Below are 23,338 nucleotides of genomic sequence, written 5' to 3'. Positions count from 1 at the left end.
GTAGCCGTAGACTATATACAGTATATCGCTGATTTTTTTTTCGAATGATAATACTTGGCATTATGAACTATTTATGAGAAATAAGCACAAGAAAAACAACATAAACTGACAAAATCATCAAGGTTTTTGTTTTTGGCAGGTCTATATCTCGGCATTAGGACTAGGACTGGGACGTAATTTTAAAGGTAGTAACTTTAATATTCAGAAACAGCATTGAATGATGAATCAAATGGTATCTGTATGAACTTATTCTAAATTGGAAGAAACTTTCAGGAATGGGTTTATTGGTTTATTTATGTACTAGGTTGAAGCTAATCCTAGAACCATGAAATTTATGTGTGTTCGATCCCTGGGCATGGAAAGTCTTGCTAATTATGAAACAAATAAGACAGATAAATTCTTAGTTTTTTAGAAAGGGGAGGGGAGGAATAGTTTTGCATTAAACTTTGACGCTCTTGCTCAGCAGGGTCGCCAGCGTAGAGAGAACTGGTTGACAACGCCGTCAGTCTTCTCCAAATAGCCCTGTCCAGGGCTAAGTATGGGGCCTCATTTGAGTTGATGTTGCGATTGAGCAGACGTTGGTTTATTACATGAGCCCATCTAGTGTTTGGCCTTCCCCGAGAGTATTTCCAGCACTAAAGCAGAATAATAATAATAATAATAATAGAAAAACACTGACATGACACTGAATTAGACAATTCACTGAATTAAACAATGAATAGACAATTTCAATTCAGTCAATTCTATCACTTCCGACAGTAAGGATTGAATTACATTTTCTTTTGTTATATTGCTCTTTTAAGGAGGTTTCAGCTGAAGGAGGGTTGGGTTAAACGGGGGTTGAGTTGCATTACGGTTGAGTTAAATGATGGCTGAATTGCATGGGGGTTAAGTTATATGAGTGTTGAATTGCAGGGGGGAGGAGGGCTGAGTTGAATGCGTGTCGAGTTGAAGGGGGGTTGTCTTAAGTGGGGGTTAGGTTAAAAAATGTCTTAAGTTGAATAGGGTTGAGTTAAACGAGGGTTCAGTTGAACAGGAAAGACTCTTGGTACAGCAGCTTTATTTACATAATTCAATTCATTCACCAGTTACTTTTTTTTAGTGTTTTGTAAAGGATCATTAATCAGACTTTGGTGCATATTCTTTTACATTGAATTTTGTTTTTCTCACTTTTTTTTATTCTATTTTAGTTGATATTTTATTTTTTAGGTGAAAGTACTTCCGTCGGATGATCGAGCTATATCTGAGACTCATTTCAATATGGGTTCTGCATATTCTTGTAATGGTGAAATAACTAACGCTATCAGCTCTTATAAAACATCTATTAGTATTCTTGAAGAAAAGATGTCCAATCTTAAGAAAGAAGCAAGTAGCTCTGAAACTGGTATGCTCTTTGATTTCATAATCTAGTTTCTTAAATTACTGTTTGTATTTTTCTTTGTTTTTAACAGAGGTTGTGAATGATTTGGTGTCTAAATAGTTCTAACTTCTAGTAAATAAACTATTTATTTTTCTGGCTACTCCTTCCATGTTTGAGCCTTGTTTTATTGTGACGCAACTTTGTGAACTTTCATTTATCTGGTAAAATATTCGAAATGTATTTTTCCTATTTTCAATTGGTTAGGATTGAGTTCCGAAGAAATGCAAAAAAAAAAAAAAATTATTTGTAAGAGGGCTCTGGTAAACTTCTCACCAAGCTGCTTAGGTCTCAAAGGTAATAAGTTTAATAAAAACGAAGGAACGCCTGAGTACTAGATCATTTTTGTCCTAATAATTTGTCTTCTACCATTAGGGAAATAAGATCTTAGCATGTTTGTTTAAAACAAAAGAGCCATAAACACTTTTTCTCATCGGAAAATAATCGAACAATGAGAAAAATCAAATTGGCCTGAGTACGGCAGACACAGGATTGGTTGGACCTTTTGCTTGGCTTGATAACCTTGCTCTATAGTGTATATCCATAGTTAAGCTCAGTCACCTTACCATCAGCATTTTTGGAGGTGGATCATTTTAGAAGTCTGACCGATTTTGAAAACTTCGAAGGCTATGATTGGCTGTTCAATCGTAGTTGGCCCCGCATCAGCTGACAGAGTGAATGCTGTTAATCAATATGAGATTTACCAACGATCTGTAACATCTTTCTCTTCGTGTTATTAGAGAAGTAAGTCTGGTGCCAATGTTAGTATGTTTGGTAAAAAAGAGGCATAAGGTTTGTTTTGCATTTTGGCGATTTTTGAATTTGTTTTCCATGTAAAAAACAAAAAGCAATTTTGCCTACTTTTGTTGAGATGAAAGCTGTTCAGCTCTCCTTGACCCTTTAATTTAGCCGATGGTTCGGTATAAAGCTGCTTCTTTCATAATGTCATGTTGCAATAAATTCCCAACAGCTCCCTAGTTTTTGTACTTTAGTTAGTCATTCATTCTTTCTAGAGTACAAGTATTAATGGGAGGAAGAGAATTGGTTAAACTGTGAAAATCTCTCATGTAAAGTCTTAACATCTCCTTCTTAGGTCTTAGACTTGTTCTTAGATTCGTTTTAACCATGAAACTTACAATTGAAAACTAAGAGTAAAGTAGAGAAACATATTTAAAACTACGTTTAGTCTAGCAAGACTTAGTCAAGTCAAGCAAACATGTTTTTGTTGAATATCTAGCACTGACAAGGTGGTTTGGACACATTTTTTTACGAATTTATTGAAAAAAGTCATTAATATTACATTGCAATCTAAAGGTATATAATTGTAAAGATTTTATTAATAAATGTAATATCTAGATGTTGTAAATAAAGTGGATTTAGTAAAGATAAACTTTTTTTTTATTAACGCCTCTTTTAAAGCTTTAAACGAATTCGATTGGTAGATTTTTTCCCGTCAATGTTAGAAATTTATACAAGACAGACATTGAACAACCTCCCTCACTCCCTTAGGGACTGTGATATTGTTCTATTAGAATATTGATTATAATAAATCTGACATTCACCAAATATTACAGATCATTTTGTAGAACCTTTTTTTTTCTTTTTTATAGCTAAGATCATTTGACGATAACCATCTAAAAAAAAATCCGTAATTTATCATTCTCTTCGAGTTAAATCCTGGTTCAAGAAACTGAACAAAAGGCATTGCTCACCCTCTTACAGGATGGGAAAGAACAAAGTTTGGTTCATGGCCTCCGTATGTTCTCAGTAAAAATAATACGGAAGGCTGCCCCCTCCCCCTACAAAAAAAGAACGGGATTTGTTTTTCCTTCAATACTTTCTAAAAAGGCTTATACAGCCTTTTTTGGCGTCTCGTTGAAGCTTTACTTAATTGTTCTCTCTACATGTACTTTGCGTGTTCAAAAAAAAAAAAAAAAAAAAAAAAAAAAAAAAAAAAAAAAAAATCAGAAGTCTTTTTACGATAAATTCGGATACGAAAAAATTGAAATAATTGCTGTACAATGAGCTTGATAGGTGATAAAATCTTTCAGTAAAACCGTCTTTTATCCTGTGATAGCGGTTATTGAGATTCTGAGATAATCTGAAAACGAGCCAATAACCACAATAAGCGGTACTAGATAGAGCAGCTCAGGCCCTCAATGACGAGTCGAAAGCCTTACTAGATTGAGAATAGTTCAAAGGCTATGTTAGGAAGCTCACAGACTAGCTAAAAGGGATTAGCTCTGATACTGGACAAGCATCGCAACTGAACAAAACCCCAAGAGAACGGGAAGGCTAATAGCTGAAAATGTTAAGAAGACGGATGGTTGTATAATTGACTAATTAGAAAAATGAGTCGTTGGGCAGAACCTCTGAAACTCGTAGTAAACTCAACCAGCATTTCCTACCACCTGTACCGCTGGGCAGTGGACTTGAACCATCCCAGCCGAAAAATAAGTATCCCGTTGATATTTTCCCACCTATACTAAAAGAAGTAATGACATCGATAAAATTGTTATGTACCTATAAAGGGTTGCTCTATTGTAGAGCTGTAGCTTTATTAAGAGCTACAAAGTGCCAGGAGAAGGGTTACTACTGGATTTCCATAAAGCAAGTCCATCCTTAGTCAGCACACTCACGAACCTCCTCAAGAAGATCTGGAGGAGCGAGTAGGTCTCCAAAGTTTGAACTGATGATTTTACGTCATTCAGTTTTCAAGAAGGGTGACAGGAGCGATTGTAATTATAAGGACTAACGAGGCTTTTTGGTCATAGACATGTCTGAAAAGCTTTTTGCCGTCGTTATCCTAAACAGATTTAGAGCCAAAAGATATCGTAGAGCTAGAAAAAATCAAACTGGTTTCAGCCCAGGAACCGGTTGCCTAGATCACATTTTCTCACCTCGGATCTTCCCACACTAGTGCTCTATCCATAATGGAGAAAACACTTTTATCTTTTTGGATTTATAGCAGCGTTCATCTCGGTACTTCATCCGCTACAATAGGAAATCATGCGAGGAGACTATTAGTAAAATTTTACTATAAAACATGCGGTGCGATATCTGCGTGTATTTAGAGCTCACGGAACTCATCAGAATCGCCAATGGTGTGCGGTAAGCCTGCCCAGATTCTCCAATCCTCTTTAACTACGTAATTGATGGGGTTTTGAAAAACTCCACAAAATCAAAAGACGGAATTGAGCCAATCAGCGGCAAGCAAGGAGGGTTCTTGAATACCTAGACAATACACACTTCTCGCCTAACCAACCGTCCCGACTATGACATGTTAAGAGAGTGGTAAACAGTGCTGGCCTGACAGGCCTATCCATTATTGACCCCAAAACCCAGAACCTGTCTATGGATAGAAATTCGTCAGTCACTCTAAATGGATAACAGCTTGAACAAGTAGCAAAATTCAGGTATATCAGGTCACTGTTTACTATCAAGGGTGGAGTCTCGAACCGAATCAAGGATAGTAAATTAGGCATGAAGTACTTAAGGCAAATCACGAAAGCCATTATGGTTCAGAAAAGAGCTCAACTTTATGACAAAATTCTAAGTCTATGCGGCGTGTATTCTCTACATTTTGCTGTATGGTTCTGACACTTGGCCACTAAAGGCAGAAGGCGAATGCTGACTCGGCATCTTTGACTGGAAGCTTCTTATGGCCATTTTCAACCTCAAACTTAGCCAAAGAATGAGCGACGAGCATCTAATGCAAATATGCTATCAGAAGCATTCACTATTCGCCGTCGTCAAGAGCAGAAGGCTCAGATGTTTTTCGCATGTTATGCGGTCTCAAGCGAGTACTTGACCCGTAACTCGACTACTTGGGAAGGGGGGCTTAACCCTCTTCCCAGTGAAAGAAATAGGAGGGAGATCAGCATGGAATGCCGTAATGAAGAAAAACCTTGAGCCTTTAGGTAGATTCCGGAATTACGTAGGCAAATGGGACAAATCATGGTTGGATATGATCTACCCCAACACGAAGATCGGAAGCAGTGGCATAATGTGCTCCATCGTATTCTTGGTGCCAAGTTGGGCTGATCAGCCTGTACCTTGTCTCAAGTACAAATACAAGTAAGTAAACGTACTGCGAAAAAATTCATAGTTTATAGAATGCATAAATACAATTTACATAAAATATAGTTTATTAGAGATAACAATAAGTAATCATTTTATTTTAATTACACTGAGAAATCATAGTATTTTTCTGAGGCGATTCAAATAAAAGCTGTCACGTTAATAAAAAACAAGAGCTAAGAGCTCATATGGCACTTGTGACGAGGCAAGAAGAGCTAAGAGCCAAGAGCTTATATGGTATGAGATCTAACAAAATTCTAAGAATCAATAGATTGATTAAAAGGAAGATCAGAGGCTTAATGCCGGTCAGGATTTAAAATAAGAGCTCTGAGTCACGATGTCCTTCTAAATATCAAAATTCATTAAGATCCGATCACCCACTCGTAAGGTATAGACACCTCATTTTTTCTAATTTTTCCTCTCCCTTTAGCCCCCCAGATGTTCGAATCTGGGAAAACGACTTTATCAAGTTTTTTGTGCAGCTCCCTGACACGCCTACCAATTTTCATCGTCCTAGCACGTCCAAAAGTACCAAACTCACCAAATCACTAAACCCCTCCCTCCAACTCCCCCAAAGAGAGCAAATCCAGTACGGTTACGTCAATCACGTACCAAGGACATTTGCTTATTCTATTCACCAAGCTTCATCCCGATTCCTCCACTCCAAGCGTTTTCCAAGATTTCCGATTTCCCCCTCTATCTCCCTCCAATGTCAACAGATCTGGTCGGGATTTGAAATAATAGCTCTGAGACATGAAATCCTTCTAAATATCAAATTTCATTAAGATTCGGTCACCCGTTCTTAAGTTAAAAATACCTCAAGTTTTCGAATTTTTCCAAATTAACACCCCCCTAGCTCCTCCAAAGAGAACGGATCCGTTCCAATTATGTCAATCACATATCTAGAAATTATGCTTATTCTTCCCATCAATTTTTATCCCGATCTTTCCACTGTAAGTGTTTTCCAAGATTTCTGTTTCCCTCCTCCAACCCCCTATGTCCCCGGATCCAATTCGAGTCGAAAGTGGAACACCTGAGACATAAGATCCTTCTATATATATCAAGTTTCATTAAGGTCCGATCACCTATTCGTAATATAAAAATGCCCCAATTTTCACGTTTTCCAAGGATTCCGGTTTCCCTCTCCAACTCCCCCCACTGTCACAAAATCTGGTCGGAATTTAAAATTAGAGCTTTAAAGCACAAGATCCTTCTAAATATCAATTTCATTAAGATCCGATCACTCCTTCGTAAGTTACAAATACCTCATTTTTCCGAATTACCCCCCCCCCCCCCCAACTCCACCAAAGAGAGCAGATTCGGTCCGGTTATATCAGTCACGTATCTTAGACAGGTTTTTAGGCTTTTCATCCTGTTCATCCTGATTTCTCCGCTTTAAGTATTTTCTAAAATTTCCGGTCCCCCCAACTTCCCCCCCCAATGATGCTGGATCAGGTTGAGATTTAAAATAAGAAATCTGAGTTACGAGGTTGTTCTAAATATGAATGTCCCGATCCCTCCACTCCAAGTGTTTTCCAAGATTTTAGGTTTCCCCCTCCCAACTCCCCTCCAATGTCACCAGATCCGGTCAGGATTTAAAATAACAGCTCTGAGACACGATATCCTTCCAAACATCAAATTTCATTAAGATCTGATCAACCGTTCGTAAGTTAAAAATACTCCATTTTTTCTGTTTTTTCCGAATTAATCAGCCCCCCCATTCCTCCCCCCTCCAGATGGTCAAATCGGGAAAACGACTAGTTATAATTTAATCTGGTCCGGTCCCTGATACGCCTGCCAAATTTCATCGTCCTAGCTTACCCGGAAGTGCCTAAAGTAGCAAAACCGGGACCGACAGACAGACCGACAGAGCTTGCGATTGCTATATGTCACTTGGTTAATACCAAGTGCCATAAAAAATAATAAAAAGTTGTAAGCCATTATTTTGAAGTTTTCGGGAGTAATTCTCCCGTACCCTCCCTATTAGAATAAATTTAGTTAGATGGGATGTAGTAGACGTAAGCTAGATGAAGCTTTTGATGAAACTATATTTTGTGGTAAGTCCAGAGAAACAGGTAAAACAGGCTTGGTCTGTAAAAATATTTATGGATAGTAAGTGAATATTCGAAATCGGAATGGAATGTGTTTTAGAGGGGGGCACGTTTTGCTTTGAAGGAATGCTTTTGCATTCACATGATTGTATAACAGTTAGATTTGATTTTCTCTTAATTAAAAGAGGAAAATTCAAGAGTTTTGTGTTTCATGGTCACCTAATTTCTTTTTAAATGTCTGTAGACTGTTTTTTCATTGTCCCTGAATTTACCTTATAATGCCAACTATGAATTTTCCGTAATAACTTCGGAAAGATAAAAATTAATTTACAGTTTTTTCGAAAAAGTAGATTGAAGACACATTTTTTTTCTAGGAATTCTTAACTTGTTTCAGTGACAAACAGGCTCAGGATATGGCTTAAAATGAATATGATGAATTGCATCCTATCTTCTTTTTTTTTTTTAAGTGATGGCCGCTTTTAGAATGAGCCCTTTGTTTTTCTAGAAGAAGCAGCAAAAAAGGCAGCAATGGAAGAAATAGAAGATATAACGAGAGTAATATCAGACATAAAAGAAAGAATGGAAGACACAGTAGAAGCAAAAAAAGAAGTAATGGAAACTATTGATTTAGTGAAACCTGTAAGTATTTCTTTCTACTTAAATGGCTTAAGCTTTGCAATCACTCAAGCAAGAATTAGAGGTTATTGACTTGTGTCAGTTTCTTAGACTGTACGGCAATTTCGGCAATGGTTGCTCATTACAGCCATTTTGAAATTGAAACTTTACATCATCTTGTCCTAAATGTTTTTTTTTTTCCCGAGGGACAAAAATGTAAGTTTATGGGGAAATTTTAATCACCGTAAAATCAATGTTACGCACTTTATTGAGGCTGTGCGATTTGGCTATTATAAGGAAATGGTAAGATTGAGCGCATTACTCAATTTATAACATTTATAGCAAACGAAAGACAGCGTGGGTTTTGTGAGTTTTATGTGCTCTTTCTTTATGGCACCTGCAAAGATTTGCCAAGGTTTCTTTCCAGAATTGCCACTTTTATTTTACGATCACCTGGAAAATCCGGCATTCTTGCAAGGTGCTGGGTGGCCTTTCACCCAAACTTAAGCAAATTGTGGTATAAAAAAACGTTCAAAAGGAGCAATGGTCTGGAAAATAAACCCTAGTTAGAAAATGTGTGCCACATGCGTTAGTATAAACTAGCTATAGCAATCACTGAGTTGTATAATAATACACCTGTCCAGCCATTTTAAACATGCCTTTATTTATGTCACGGGATATGTGACAAGAGTGTAACACTTTTTGATAGTAATTTTTCTGAACACCTGAAAATACCCATCAATGTAAATCCATACAAGTGTGGGACGTTTAACAACGTGGATATGGAATGCATGGGACTTTGAAAGGCTGAGGAAGTTTTTTCAAATGTTTTTCATGGGAATTGTCTTAACATTAACATTATTACAATTATTCAGCATTGAAATTATTCTTTACGCTAAGGTTCGACTCTTTGTCTCAACTCCGCTTTTTAAAACAATAAAAACTAATTTCTGTTCGTTTTAAGTTTTAATGTCGCTCCTTACTTTCAGTCAAAAAAACTTTTTTTTTATTTCTGAACGTTTTTCAACTAATGCAGGTGTAAATCTTTTGTTTATATGCCTTTTATATCGGCTGATGTAACGGTTTACGTAAGTTCTCGAAGACAGTCAATAGGACTAACGTCAGTATAAGGCTTTTATTTATTAGTCGTAAGAATACACGTACAGTGAACAAAAGGTAGCAGAAAAACATACAACTGAGACGAAGGTGAGAGATGGACTAACTTTAACAGTATACGTTTGGCCTGAATCCTTCTGGAACGGAAGTTCCAGCTATTGGCTGTTCACTGGCCTGAGAATAAAAACGTTTACACGGTAAGCTGTGGTCCTCAGGGAAGACCCCCTAGAGAAACTGTCATTGACATATACATGGGTTTAGAAATGAGACACCAGATAATGGCATGTCGAATTTATATTTAAACTACTTTACAGATTCTCCCCCATCCCGCTATTTTAAATTAAATTTCCCAAATTTGACTTCTTCCCCTATCATTAAACCCTAAAACTTTAATTCAATTTAATGCATTTCATACCTTCCCAAATTGTTCACTTAAGGTTCATACATCTCTATTTATTTTTCTACTGTTGAAGCCTAGTATGGTTTACAAAAAAAGGAACAGTAAAATGTACTAAAATTATAAAGCATTGGACTTAAAACTTTTTGGACTGTTGATCAAGGCATTGTCTGAAATGGTGAGACCGTGTCTCTATTTGTTAGTATTCTGGTGACGGCATCACACTTGCGAAAATTACAATTATTAGCACCAATCACCAAGGTTTAAAAATTTGCATAACTTTTAACATGATAAATTGACACTTTCTCTTGACTTAGAGAAGGCATACGATAGTAAATCCCCATCATTAATACACTTACATAATATAAAAGAACTACAATAATAACAGTAGTCGAAATCTGGATATGTTACATTTTATTTTTCTCTGTATACTTTGAACTAGACTTGTTCCCCATACCTCTGAATTGGGTGAGGATAAGGAATGGTGGGAATATTAATGACTTGCGGATTAAAGCAAGAGGAAGGAACAAGAGAGGCTAATTGATTCTGAATATACCGCTGGTAAATAAATGATATTGCATAAAATTATGATTAAGACATAATAGAATAGATATGTCAACAATTGCAGTTTGATTGCCTACCATGCTGCAATGATGTCAAAATGTTATTCCCAATAAAATCCCCAGGGTTTTACTGCCACGGAGCGCCTTGGATTTGACCTATCCACAAATAATGGATTGATGGTATCGAACTCCTGGACTATCAGTTCCCCATTCCGGTTTCTTGCCTCTAAGCAGACGGTGCTGGAGTTCCCTATATTTCTTAATATTTGTCGCTGTACTACTGGTAAATATACACATAAAGAAATTTCTTTTAAACGCTGAACTAAAATCATGACATATTTACAGTACTTTCCGATTCTGTAGCGACCGGTTTTACATTAGCTACATACTCAGAGTACTCCGGATTTTCCCCGAGAAATACGGAGGGGTCTTCCTGGTTTCATGAGTCTGATGTTGACATTTCTTCTGGTACCCTTTCCGTCTAATTCCTGCAACAAGAAAACTCGGTTTGATTGTGTTACTTATAATATCGTATATGGACCATGCAATTTTAATTTTAGCCCTTTCCATGTCATATGTTTACATAGGTAATGTCTCTCTCTTTTAAGCTTGGGATTTTTGTGTTGTGTCTATTAAATTGTCCGGCCTGAGGGTAGAAAAGCTGTTAGACTCGACTAGCTGCAAACTCTTTGTAACTGTCGAAGTCGTCCAGTCGCGGTCGCAGTAACTTTAAATCAAGATAGGAAATCGGCGCTATTGAGTGCCAGTTGAATACTTGGAATATAATCTGACGGATTAGACTCAGATTCATAACAGAAGGCCTTGCAGGTTTTTTTACAAGCCTTTACTCGGTTTTCACATAAACTATTCGAAAATGGGTTATAAACTACTAGAATATATAGGAAGTATTAAAACCAGTAGTAATCGGTCAATCTTGTGTATATCACAGAAATGCTGCACTACTTTAAAACGGTAACTCTGTGTTTATCCGTGAGCAATATTACGGCTACTATTACATGCTCGAACCCTTCATCCGCTTTCGGTAATGGCCCAACCCTGTTTATACTCCACATGTGACAGACATGAAAAGGAGCTTCACTCCGACCTAACGGTAGATGAGGGATTTCATGGAATTTATTTCTCCGGAGACACGCATGACAGTTTCTACAAACTATGTCTACTCTCTTTCCCATATTTATGAAAATCCAATAAGCCTGAAGATTTTGTACCGTCTTTTGGCTACTTAAATGTGTACGTATAATCAGCATTTCGGGGAGCATCAATTTTGGTGTTTGTGCACATTCTAAATCTTCTTTCATCCTAGACTGGCAATACAATACTCTATCACTCAGGAAAATTCCGTCGACAAGACTTTTCATCCATGGCATTTTTTAATTTTTTCCCCTTGTTTCCTCAACAATAACTTCATTCCGTGGGGCATCAAAACCGTCCTGCGAGGCATCAAAACCAGCTCCCTTTTCCTAGATAGCTATAAAGGCCTTTGACCTTTTTCCTATTACCTCAAGGTAATAGCCTTCTCTCTTCTCTCTAATAGCCTTCTCCCTATTACATTCTCTCTGAAGTTTTCCTATATGCTTGTGGTCTAAACCCAAGTAATTAACATCTCCATTTTGCTGGTGCAAAAAAAAAAAAAATTAATTCAATTATTTTTCATTGAAATAGGTCTAGTAGCCTCTACAATTTCTTTTGCTGTTCCAGACAGTATGTCGGCAGCGTGTTTTTTCCCTGGCATATGGCGCCAATGATACAAGGGACTATCTAAGACCAGTAAAATTCTATACAACTTTGATAACCTATCCTTACATTTACGGAGAAATCTAATTGCTTTACTATCAATTAGAAAATGAGCTTCTCTTCCTGAGATATAGTACTCAAAGTGTATACCGCTCCGAAGAGCTCACCATTCATGTCATCCGTTTTACTAAATTGGCGCAAAAGATCTTTACTGAATGCAGAAACTAGCTTAAACTGTCCAGTATGATCTATCTGTAAAAGGAGACCGCCACAAGCATCACTGGATGTGTCTACCGCAAACCAAAACGGACCATTCTCTTATAGATCAGGAACGATAAAAATACAGAATTTGGGCTGGTTATTTCCAGTTTAACGAGTCAAAACTATCTTGTTCTTGCTTTTCCCAACCATTTGGAATCTTTTCTGAGTACCTTCGTTAGTGGTGCCGGTAATTTTACGTAATTCAAATAGAAGGAGCGGTACCAATTTGTTAGCCTTAAGAAACTTCTAAGTTCTACTATATCTCTGGGAGGTTGAATGGCTTTTGTTGGGTCCCGTTTATTCTTGAGCGGCGCAATGCCAACTGGAGTTACTTCATGTCCTAATAGTTCCAGAAGCTCAGTGAAGAATCGGCACTTATCCATTCGCAATTTAACGCTACTTTGCAAAAGCCTTGAAAAAACACTTTTTCATGGTCTGCCAAATGTTCATTATCGTCACCCCTACTTGAAACAAATATAATGTCACAATATTTCCGAAAGTTTTGGTATCAAATAAAATGCTAGCCCACTGACAAAAAGCTCGAAGGGAGATATTTGACCCTTGTGGAGATCTCATAAAACTGTACATTTTTCCACTCGGTGAGTTAAATGCAAAATGTTTTTGTGAATCTTCATGTAGTTCGACGTTATAATATGTGTGCTTCATGCCCAAAATGGAGTACTTGTTTTTGGAGCTTTAATTCCTGATGAACATTTTTTATAAGAGGCATAGGCCACGCTGACTCTTTGATCATTTTATTAATACTGCTCATGTCCCAGATTATACTCGAGTTATCTAAATCCTATTTGTGTTTTGGAGTAACCTTACCATTTTTCGTCTTTCGAATTAGGACAACGGGGCTACAAAATTCACTTCGTCGAGGTCTGATGACACCAGCCTTCAAAAGCGCAGAGGTATGTTTTTGACGGACATCTTGCATGGCAAGAGGCAAATTGAGTGATTTTGGTTGGGAGGTGGAACGTTTGGATCAATTACAACTTTGTATTTAAGCGAATCATTCCTGCCTATATCATAACTATGGCGTGAAAAAATCTGTTTATATTTAATTAGAAGGCTGCACAATTTCGCTTTCAATACAGGCTTACCAGAGAGATGATCTAGCTGGAAACCCTTAATAAAAGTATCGTCACTCCATTCCTAATTTTGTGAAGAACTGTTCTTGGTCTGTATTTTTATATCTTCCTTAGCTGCCTCAATTATTTGGTCAGAAATTTCCTCAAATTCCCCAAAATCGTGTGGCGAGACAGTTTTATTACCTTGTCCCCGTCATTAAAGATTGCGGCCAAACTAGCATTACGGGCGACCACGTGTACTGAGTATTTTAAATTGTCCAATAAATCATCTGAAGGGTAGAATAAAACCGTAGAATCGTGTGCAACGTCATTTCCATCTCTTGATTTGAAGCTCAGCTGGATAATTTTCATAGTTCCGGGACTAAATGACACAGCTTTGGCAATACAACACTACCTGTCCAAAACGATTGAAAATTGCAAGGATTGTTTTGACTAGCTGAGAACCCAAACGTTATGGTATTCGTATGCAGGTCAATTGTGGAATTCAGAGCATGCAAAATGTCTCTTCCGAAAATTACCTCTTAATCCAAATTAAGAAAAATAAAAAACTCCCTATCTAAACGCTTCTATCGGTTCTTGTCGGAAACGCAAAGCAGTAGTATAACTTTACCGTAATCGGCAGTGACTCGGGCCCTAGTGGCTTAAGACGAGTTAACGTTGACATGCAATTCTGTTGAAATTTAGGGGAAATTCTGTTAAACAGTCTTTCACTTATTATTGACCTATGACAACCTGAATCTAAAAATGCCGAACACTATATCACCAAGTTTGATCATATGGAGTATTAGGAACTGATCGTTATTATTTTACTTGACAGGTAGCCCAATGTTGCATAAAACTTCTTCTTGGTGTCTTTCCATACTGGTATTTGACTGTTTACTATAACTGGATAAAATATCACTGGAATCTTACGTACCTCTTCGATCTATTGGTTTAAATTTAACATTTAATTTAGGAGTAAACATCTTTTGGGGTATTATTTTACTACCAACCATTTCCCCCAGTTTTGGTCAGTCTGCTTGTTTCCCGGAGTAGCACTTCTACGAGCATTCGCTCTTTCGTATTGGGTTCGAACATGTTTATATTCTTTACAAAAATAACACTGTATATTTTCATAGCGTGTATCCCTCCACTGCCACCACTCTGAATATATATTGTTTATATTCCTTTTATATCGGCTGATGTACCCCCCCTCCCCTATCAAATTTTCTCCAGATAGTTCCATCCTTGCTGATAATCCCCCCCCCCGTTATAAAATTGCTTGTAGACGATTCAATCTGAAAAATTCTCCTTAGCATTCTTTCATTTGAATAAGACTTCAATGTTTAATTGGTTTCTCGATCACTCCAGAAATGCCCTCTTCCTCCCCCCCCCCACCAAAAAAATGTCAGTATACATCCCAATAACAAATACTATACGTTAATAATGGGTGAATTTAATAACTTACAGGCCTCTCCCCACGCACTGGAGGGGGTCATTTTGCACCTAAAAGACAGTTTGATTTTTCAACTATACTGAACAAAACGGCTATTTCGAAATTTTAATCAGATACTTTTTGGGGAAAATGAGTGTGGGAGGGGGCCCAGTTGCCCTCCAATCTTTTTGGTCACTTGAAATGGGCACCAGAACTTTTGATTTCCGTTCGAATGAGCCCTCTCGATATTCTAGGACCACTGGGTCAGTGCTATCACACCTGGAAAAAAACAAACAGAGAAATAAACACGCATCTGTGACGAAGAAAGAACACCCGTGATCTTTCTTGTGGCAAAAAAAAAAAAAAAAAAAAAAAAAATTATACATTATTGCAGATAGGAGCTTGGAACATGTTGAGTTGGGTTTTCTGATACGCTGAATCTGATAGTGTTATTTTCATTAAGATTCTATTACTTTTAAGGGGCGATTCATCCTTACCCATGGAATTTCCCTGTGAGAAAACCCCCAGCAAAGAATTTATTCCCCTTCCATCCTAAAATGTATACATGCTTCCCAATATAAAAAAATATGCGTAAACAATGGGTAAATATTATAGCTTAAAGACCTTTCCCCTGGGACTGTTGGGGGGGGGGGTCGTTTTATATCCAAAGGCAAAGTTATTGGGTCTTTCAATTATAACGAAAAAAAAATGGCTATCTCAAAATTTTGATCGCCTAGGCCCTCAAAATTTTGAGGGCCTAGTTGCCCTCCAATCTTATTGGTCGCTTAAAAAGGGCACTAAGACTTATTATTTCCCTTGAATGAGCCGTCTCACGATGTTCTGGGACTTGTGGCTCGACACGATCAGCCCTGAAAAAAAAAAGAAACACGTATCCGTGATCTTTCTTTTGGCAAAAAAATACAAAATTCCACATTTTTGCAGATAGGAGCTTGAAACCTATACAGTATTCTTTCCGATATGCTGAATCTGATGGTGTAAATTTCGTTAAGACTCTATGACTTTTAGGGGGTGATTACCGCTTTTTTGAAAATCTGGCAAATTTTCTGAGGCTCGTAGCTTTTAATGTACTTAATGAAATTTATATATTTTAAATCAGCATAATAAGCCGATTCTTTTGATATAACAATTGGTGTAAAAATTCTGTTTTTTAGAGTTTCAGTTACAATTGAGCCGGGTCGCTATTTACTTACAGTTTTTCAATGGGTTAAAAAGTAGACAACTACGGATCAAACAAAACGATACTTTTGTTTAAAGGGAATGATATTGAAGGAGGTCAATGGTCAAATCTATCAAACAGTTCGTGGTAACGAACTGTAGTAAGGAGCGACCCGGCTTAACAGTAAACGAAACTCTAAAAAACGGAATTTTGATGCCGGAATTTAGTCTTACCCATCAAAAGTTAAGAGCCTGAGTAAATTTGCCTTAATTTGGAAAATAGGGGGGAAACACCCCCTAAAAGTCATAGAAGTCATAGTTTCAAGCTCCTATCTACAAAAATGTGGAATTTTGTATTTTTTGCCACAAGACAGATCACGGGTGCGTGTTTATTGGTTTTCGTTTTTTTCTTTTTCCTTTTCCCAGGGGTTATTGTATTGACCCAGTAGTCCTAGAATGTAGTGAGAGGGATCATTCTAATCGAAATTAAAAGTTCTAGTGCCCTTTTTAAGTGACCAAAAAATTGAAGGGCACCTAGGCCCCCTCCCACGCTCATTTTTTCCCAAAGTCAATGGATCAAAATTTTGAGATAGCCATTTTGTTCATCATAGTCGAAAAACCTAATAAATATGTCTTTGAGGACGACTTACTCCCTCACAGTCCCCGGGGGAGGGGCTGCAAGTTACAAACTTTGACCATTGTTTACATATAGTAATGGTTATTGGGAAGCGTACAGACGTTTTCAGGGGGATTTTTTTATTGAGGGGATAGGGTTACTTGGGAGGATCTTTCCATGGAGGAATTTGTCGTGGGGGAAGAGAATTTCCATAAAGGGGGTGTAGGATTTTCTATCATTATTTAAAACAAAAAACAATGAAAAAAATATAAAAAAGTTTTTTCAACTGAAAATAAGAAGCAGCATTAAAACTTAAAACGAACAGAAATTATTACGCATATGAGGGGTTTACCTCCTTGTAATACCTCGTTCTTTGCGCTAAAGTATTTAATTTCATCTATTTATTCTACGGTCTTTGTGATTCAGGGGTCATTCTTAAAGAATTGGGAGAAAACTCAAGCTTTAGTGTAAAGAGCGAGGTATTAACGAGGGGGCAACCTCCTCATATACGTAATAAAAATGTAAGAATATAGAAGTTCGTTACGCAAGTTAATTCTTTAGTTACGTATATTTTTTTACTAATAAAAACGTTCGTAAAATATTAAAAGTTCTAGTTGCCCTTTTAAGTAACCAAAAGATTGGAGAGCAACTAGGCCTCCTCTCCCACCCCTTTTTGATCGGAATCAAAATAGTCCGATCAAAACTAAGAGAAAGCCATTTAGCAAAAAAAAAAAAAATCGTTTTAATTATTCATGTACGGTAAGCCGAAATCAAAACATGCATTAATTCAAAAACATTCAGAAACTAAATGAAAAAAACAAATAGGTTTTTTCAAAGAAAGGAGCGACATTAAAACTTAAAACGAACAGAAAATATTCCGTATATGAAAGGGGTTGTCCCCTCCTCGACGCCTCGCTCTTTACGCTAAAGTTTTTTATTTGTTTTAAAAAGTAGAGTTGTGAGAAAGAGTCCAACTTTAGCCTAAAGAACGAGACGTCGAGGAGGGGACAACCCCTTTCATATACGGAATAATTTCTGTTCGTTTTAAGCTTTAATGGTGCTCCTTGCTTTCAGTTGAAAAAACTTTTTTTTTAATATTATTAAAAGAGCCTTTTCAGTATTGGTAAGAGTGGTCGATTGGCTCTATCCCGCTTTCTAGGGCTAGAATGAGAGATAGTTTGAGATGGCTAGGACACATTTTGAAGAAGGCCGACAGATTGCCGAAAATTAATCTTTTTAATCCTCCGTTTTGGGCCAAACAAAAAGCAGGTTGTCCCCGATTAGGGTAGGAAGAAATTGTTAAAAAGGATTTAAAAGAAATTGGAACTTCTTCGGGGGACTGTAAAAAGGGAAGCTTTGAATAGATTGGGATTAAGGACGAGCTTGCGTAGCTGTGTTGGCCTCATTTGGTTTGGTGCTGTAGTGAGTTACTAGTAGTAGTAGTAGTATCTAATTAAGAGATGGTAATCTAGGCTATGAACTTTCCCCCTCCCTCCAACCAGCAAAGCCTATTTTTACTTGAATGACTTATTTTCATATGAATTATTTATTTATACTCCAATTATTCTCCTTGGCCGTGATTATTCTCTTCTGTTTTGTTTTGTGTGTGAATGGGTGCTTGGCTCCCACATAGCTAGTGATAATCTTTTCTATGATAATTCTTATATTGTCCTGACAAAGTAAAGAGAGAAAACAAAATTTTAGATTCTTGTTTACTAAAATACCGTATTTAATTCTCTAGGCAGTTGAGAAGAAAGTTTATTCAGCTGTTTTTGGTGGTGACATGTCCGAATTCGGTGAGACGACTTCAGGTTTTGATGTTCCATCGATCGGATCGGCTGAGTCTGTTGCTACATCGAGCAGTGTAAAGTCTGTCAATCTTATTACTGCAGTGAAAAGAAAAGCTCCAGTAAGTATTGTTTAGTCGGACTTTTTTTTTACTGATATCTCAATGTACTGACAGTTTTAATGAGTCAAATGATTGCTGAATGGATTAAGAAAGAAAAGAGGAAATGATACTCGTTCGGGAATCTAAAATCTTAACACAATAACTTGGGAAAGCTACCTTCGTAATGGAGAAACCAATCCCTGTATATCAACAATTGTATCAATTGCTAACCGAATCAATATGTCTTTACAAGACAGATTTTGAGCTTTCATACCTAATTCTAATTATGTATTAGTTGCATAATTAATTAGTATTAGGCAAACTTCGTTAACAAAATTCATATCGTTTTTTTTTTTTTTTTTTTTTTTTTTTTTTTTTTTATTATTATTATTATTATTATTATTTGACATAGCATCAAATTTTGAGAGGATATTGTCTTAAACGGATCATTTCACGTTCTTGTCAATGCTTGTCAGTGTTAAATATTTTATTTAATAATGTGTTCTAAGAGATAAAAAATTAATATACTTTCGTAAGCATACTATATCTCTATGCGGGATTGGGCTTCGTTTGGGTTGATATTGTGGCTGAAAAGGCGTTATTTATACATCAGGCCATCTGATGCATGGTCGTCCTCGAGGATGTCGCCAGCTATTCTTTGAGGGATTCAGATCTTTATCCATGATGCCATGGATAAAGGTCTGCTACCTGCAATAATATTCGTTGACATAAAAAAAACTTTCGACACTATTTTTCATAAAATTTTACTATCTAAGCTACATAATTGCGGTGTTAGAGGAAGCGAGTCTCCTAATTGAATCTTACCTCAAGGACAGAAAATAAATATTGGATGCGAATGGCTACATTTCAGATGAGGAAAGCCTATCTAATACTGTGGGAGCTCCTCATGGATCCGTACTTGGACCACTGTTATTTCTTATCTATGTAAACGATCTCCCTCTAAGCCTAACCTGCCATAGGACTGATATGGATCTCAGTTTACTGTTTGCTGATGATACAGCCAACTCTACCTGCGACATAGATCATCAATCTCTAAAATCAAATCTCGAATTATCATTGAGAAGGATGCTTCACTGGTTCCAATGTAACAAATTGTTTGTCAACACTTCAAAGACTCTTTTTATGGTTTGCAGTAAAAACCAGTACCTGCAGTTTACTTGTACTGCAGTACCAACGTTACAAGAGGTTGAAGTCACATTTTGAGGTCGAATAACAAAAGTAAATTGAGTTCAAAAAACTCTGTATCTTGGAGTCATTGTTGACCAGAATTTAAGCAGGAAAGCTCGTATCACTAGCCTAAGGCTTAAGTTAGAAATGAACGTAGGTGTAATGCATCGTCTTAAATTTTCCTTCCTTTTTTGCTTGTTCCTTCTTCTCTTGTTCATTCGCATGTTAATTATTGCTCGATTATTTATTTGAGTACTTATTCAGTCACATATTTCTCCTATTGTGAAGCTACAAAATAAAGCAATGAGAATCCTTAAGATGTCATTTAATTCCCCAGTTTCTCTTTCTGGTAAATCTCCAACTAAAAGTCTTTTAATATCATTCCGATTAGACAAATTTTAGCTTTTCAATGTATACTCTTCCGTGTCCGTTATTTAAGGGATCTGCAACCAGATTGTTTTAAATATATTTTTCCAGACTCTTTTAGTTCGACCATATAATACTCGCTGTCCTTTAAGTAAGTTTTCTGTGCCTTTCATTGTCTCCGAATGGTCTAGATTTTCGCCTAAAAATATTATTAAAAATTATTGGAATGCATATGAATCTTTTTTTGATCAGAGTCTATCGCTATTAACATTAAAAACTAAAATCAAAGCTCGCTAATTAGTAAATATTAATTCGTGAGTAGCTCCCGGCCGTTCAGCTATCGGATAAATAATGACAATAATTTTAATAAATGTTTTTAGCATATATTTTTTGGTGTGAGATAGAGTGAGAAGTGTTATGACAGAGAGATTTGTCAGCTTGAAAGACATTAAGGTTTGTCATACCATTTGTAGCCTTAAGCTCGGCTCAGGTACTTAATTTGAACGGCACTAATCGGTCTTAGCTGTGTCTGAGTTATCGGCTATGTCTTAGAATAGTATAGCATGATGTCTGAGACAATGGCAGTATAAATTCAAACTTTGAGGGGTGACTAACTTGCGGTGTCGGAAAGTCTATTTTTAGGATTCATGAAAATATAGAGCTTGCCTTAGCTCCTCTGGATCAGATTTCAGCATCAAGTGTACAACTTCAAAATCAAGCGTACATCAAGTGTAAAAAAAAGAAAAAAAACAAGGTCAGATAAGTGGTGAAAAATTACAAGGGCAAGTCATTAATATCTTTTCATATTGTCTCGGAAATTTTAGACGTCAGCAAATGACAATTTTAGTTCTTACTCAACTACATAATGACTTATTTTATAATACTATTTTTTATTAGAACCTACTACAACTAGTTTTTTTCTGTGTTAATAGCTTAATAAGCTTCATTAAGTCGTTATATAGATGGGAAATTTCCATTGTGTTTTCATAGTGACAGCAAATTTATCAAGAAGAATTCATTTTTACAAGTAAAGAGTTGTAAACTTACTATTTCAAGTGTCTGAGACTTATATTGGAGGTATAAAGACGTATAAGCTCTTGCAATTATAGGACTAATTTGCAGAAATTCAGTTTGGCAGTCGCATAAAGAAAAGTAATGAAGTTGAATTCAATATACTATTATAGTTAATTACAGTAAGCGCTTTTAAACGCAGCCTTTAATCGTTACTATATCCCTATGTTTAATCAGCGACTTTAAAACCTAAGACGGAGATATGACAAGGTCTATCTTCCAATGGGAACCTGGTCTATTTTCCAATGGATAGGGATATGTGTTTGCATGGCAGTTGACTTGATCAAAGAAATGCTTGATTGTTTCTGCTCATTCAACAATTTTTTCCGCACGTATTTAGTAGCTGTTATTTATCCATCTTGAAAAACAACCTACATCATAGTTCACTTGGAAATTTTCATTGTAATGCCCAGACACTAGCACGGTGTTTTTGGAGGAAGGAGAGGGGAATTAAAAAAAGGGAAAAAAAGCAAATTGAACCAAAGTGTATTAAATTACTGGAAAATTAGTATGATTTCAAAAACATATGGGGACAGAGGTGGTTTAAAGGAGGAACAGAGGGGGTGTTTTCCCCGGGTGCAGAAATTTTAGGGGCACAAAATTTCAAATAAATAATATAATGATTATAATAATTTTCGATATAATACCTTAAATTTGGTATTTTCTTTTCCAAAATCACAATGCCGTTCTATGACGAACAAATAAACGCTCAAATGGGGATGTGTCCATTTATTCGACAGTGAAAACAAATACAAAAATCTGAATATTTCGACCACATGTACAGCGATCGCCATCAGCCGAAATAATAAATCATTAAAATTAAAACTAACATATTTATACAGAGCAAAATAATAACTTCCGCTTCATTCACTAGATTTGTCTGAAATAGCTCAATAACTGGGTTCAACCGAAGTCTTGGGTTGTAAATTTTCTGTTTTATTATTGCCTAAATTTAAGTTGAATTTCTAATGAAGGCGGCAAAATCTTCGTCGCTTTGCACTGTCTAATAAATAGATTTATCTCCATTTGAACTTTTATTTCTTTATATAATAATTTTGTAATTTTATTTTTATTAAAATAAAGCAAAGGGCGCAATTGGCAGTAAGTATAAGCCAACTGAATCTGATGTTTTCATTTTTCCCATATCTACATCATTATTCCAGTAGCAATAAAAGTAAAATATTGCGATGATTTAGATCCCATTCAGGTGTTCCACGAACTTAAAAAAACTCAACACCGACACATATCCTTACAGAAACCTATAGATGTGTTAGAATCAATAGTGCAACATGGAGATGAAGGTTTGTTCACAAACGTAAGAGTTAGTCTATCAAATATTATTAGGGATTGCAGTGTCAGTGGCCAGTAATTAGTGTTTTCTTAATAAACTTAAATTAATATTAAAGTACCTCAGATTGACTATGAGACAGGAGCGACTAAATAATTTAGCGTTAATGAGTATAGAACGAGAAGAATTAGAAGCAATCCATTTCGAAGAGAAAATTAATAATTTTGCGGAGGCTAAAGTAAGGACAGACATATTTAAATAAATAGAAATTTTTTTTAATAAGTGAAAATTTTGTTAAAATTTGGCTTGAAAATTTTTGAGAGATAGGGGGTGGGTGGATGGTTGATTGAAATTTCACCCCGGGCGCAAGAGAGGCCGGAACCTCCGCTGAAGGGGAGAGAGCAGAAATCTAAAGGCATCGCCCCCCTGTGTACACAATGGATAATGGCCCATCTTCTCGCTACGTAAAATCTTCAGGATTTGCATTGGTATATTGTTTTGTTAATTAGTTCTGATAATGGCTTATTATAGGTGATTATTTGATTGATCAGTTGTTTAGTTTGTCAAATTTTTTAATTTGACTTCCGTTAGAACCTTGCTTTTGATATTTAACTTTCAAACAGTTCATGGTAACGAACTATAGTAAGGAGCGACCCGGCTCAATAGTAACTGAAACTCTAAAAAACGGAATTTCGATACCAATAGTTACATCAAAAGAATCTCATTTTAATCCTGACTTTAAATATATAAGTTTTATCGAGTTTAGTCTTACCCATTAAAAGTTACGCGCCTGAGAAAATTTCCTTTATTTTACAAAATAGGGAGAAACCCTCCCCCCTAAAAGTCACAGAATCTTAACAAAAATCACACCATCAGATTCAGCGTATCAAAGAACCCTACTGTAGAAGTTTCAAGCTCCTATCTATAAAAATGTGGAATGTTGTATTTTTTTGCCAAAAGACAGATCACGGATGCGTGTTTA

General features: G+C 36.4%; 1 protein-coding gene and 1 long non-coding RNA gene across 3 annotated transcripts in view; one reads left to right on the top strand and one right to left on the bottom strand.

Annotated features, from left to right (window-relative positions):
- The window catches only part of LOC136038058 (uncharacterized), a 50,296-nt gene that overhangs the window by 19,556 nt on the left and 7,402 nt on the right, over positions 1-23,338 (bottom strand). Inside the window, exon 2 of the long non-coding RNA XR_010620122.1 lies at positions 10,629-10,727. This is a non-coding gene — a long non-coding RNA (uncharacterized LOC136038058). The remainder of the gene's footprint in view (positions 1-10,628; positions 10,728-23,338) is intronic.
- The window catches only part of LOC136038054 (protein HGV2-like), a 66,688-nt gene that overhangs the window by 41,835 nt on the left and 1,515 nt on the right, over positions 1-23,338 (top strand). The window contains exons 5-7 of one of the 2 annotated variants that reach the window (XM_065721008.1): positions 1,210-1,384; positions 8,057-8,187; positions 18,297-18,464. In XM_065721008.1, coding sequence (XP_065577080.1) covers positions 1,210-1,384; positions 8,057-8,187; positions 18,297-18,464 — 474 coding nt within the window. Of the gene's footprint in view, positions 1-1,209; positions 1,385-8,053; positions 8,188-18,296; positions 18,465-23,338 lie in introns of both variants that reach the window. The other variant, XM_065721007.1, reaches the window with a different exon arrangement.

This window comes from Artemia franciscana, chromosome 17, assembly GCF_032884065.1.
Source record: "Artemia franciscana chromosome 17, ASM3288406v1, whole genome shotgun sequence".
In the NCBI taxonomy this organism is placed as follows: domain Eukaryota; kingdom Metazoa; phylum Arthropoda; class Branchiopoda; order Anostraca; family Artemiidae; genus Artemia; species Artemia franciscana.
The sequence above is the reverse complement of the archived record's forward strand: the minus strand, read 5'-3'. Positions and strand labels throughout refer to the sequence as shown.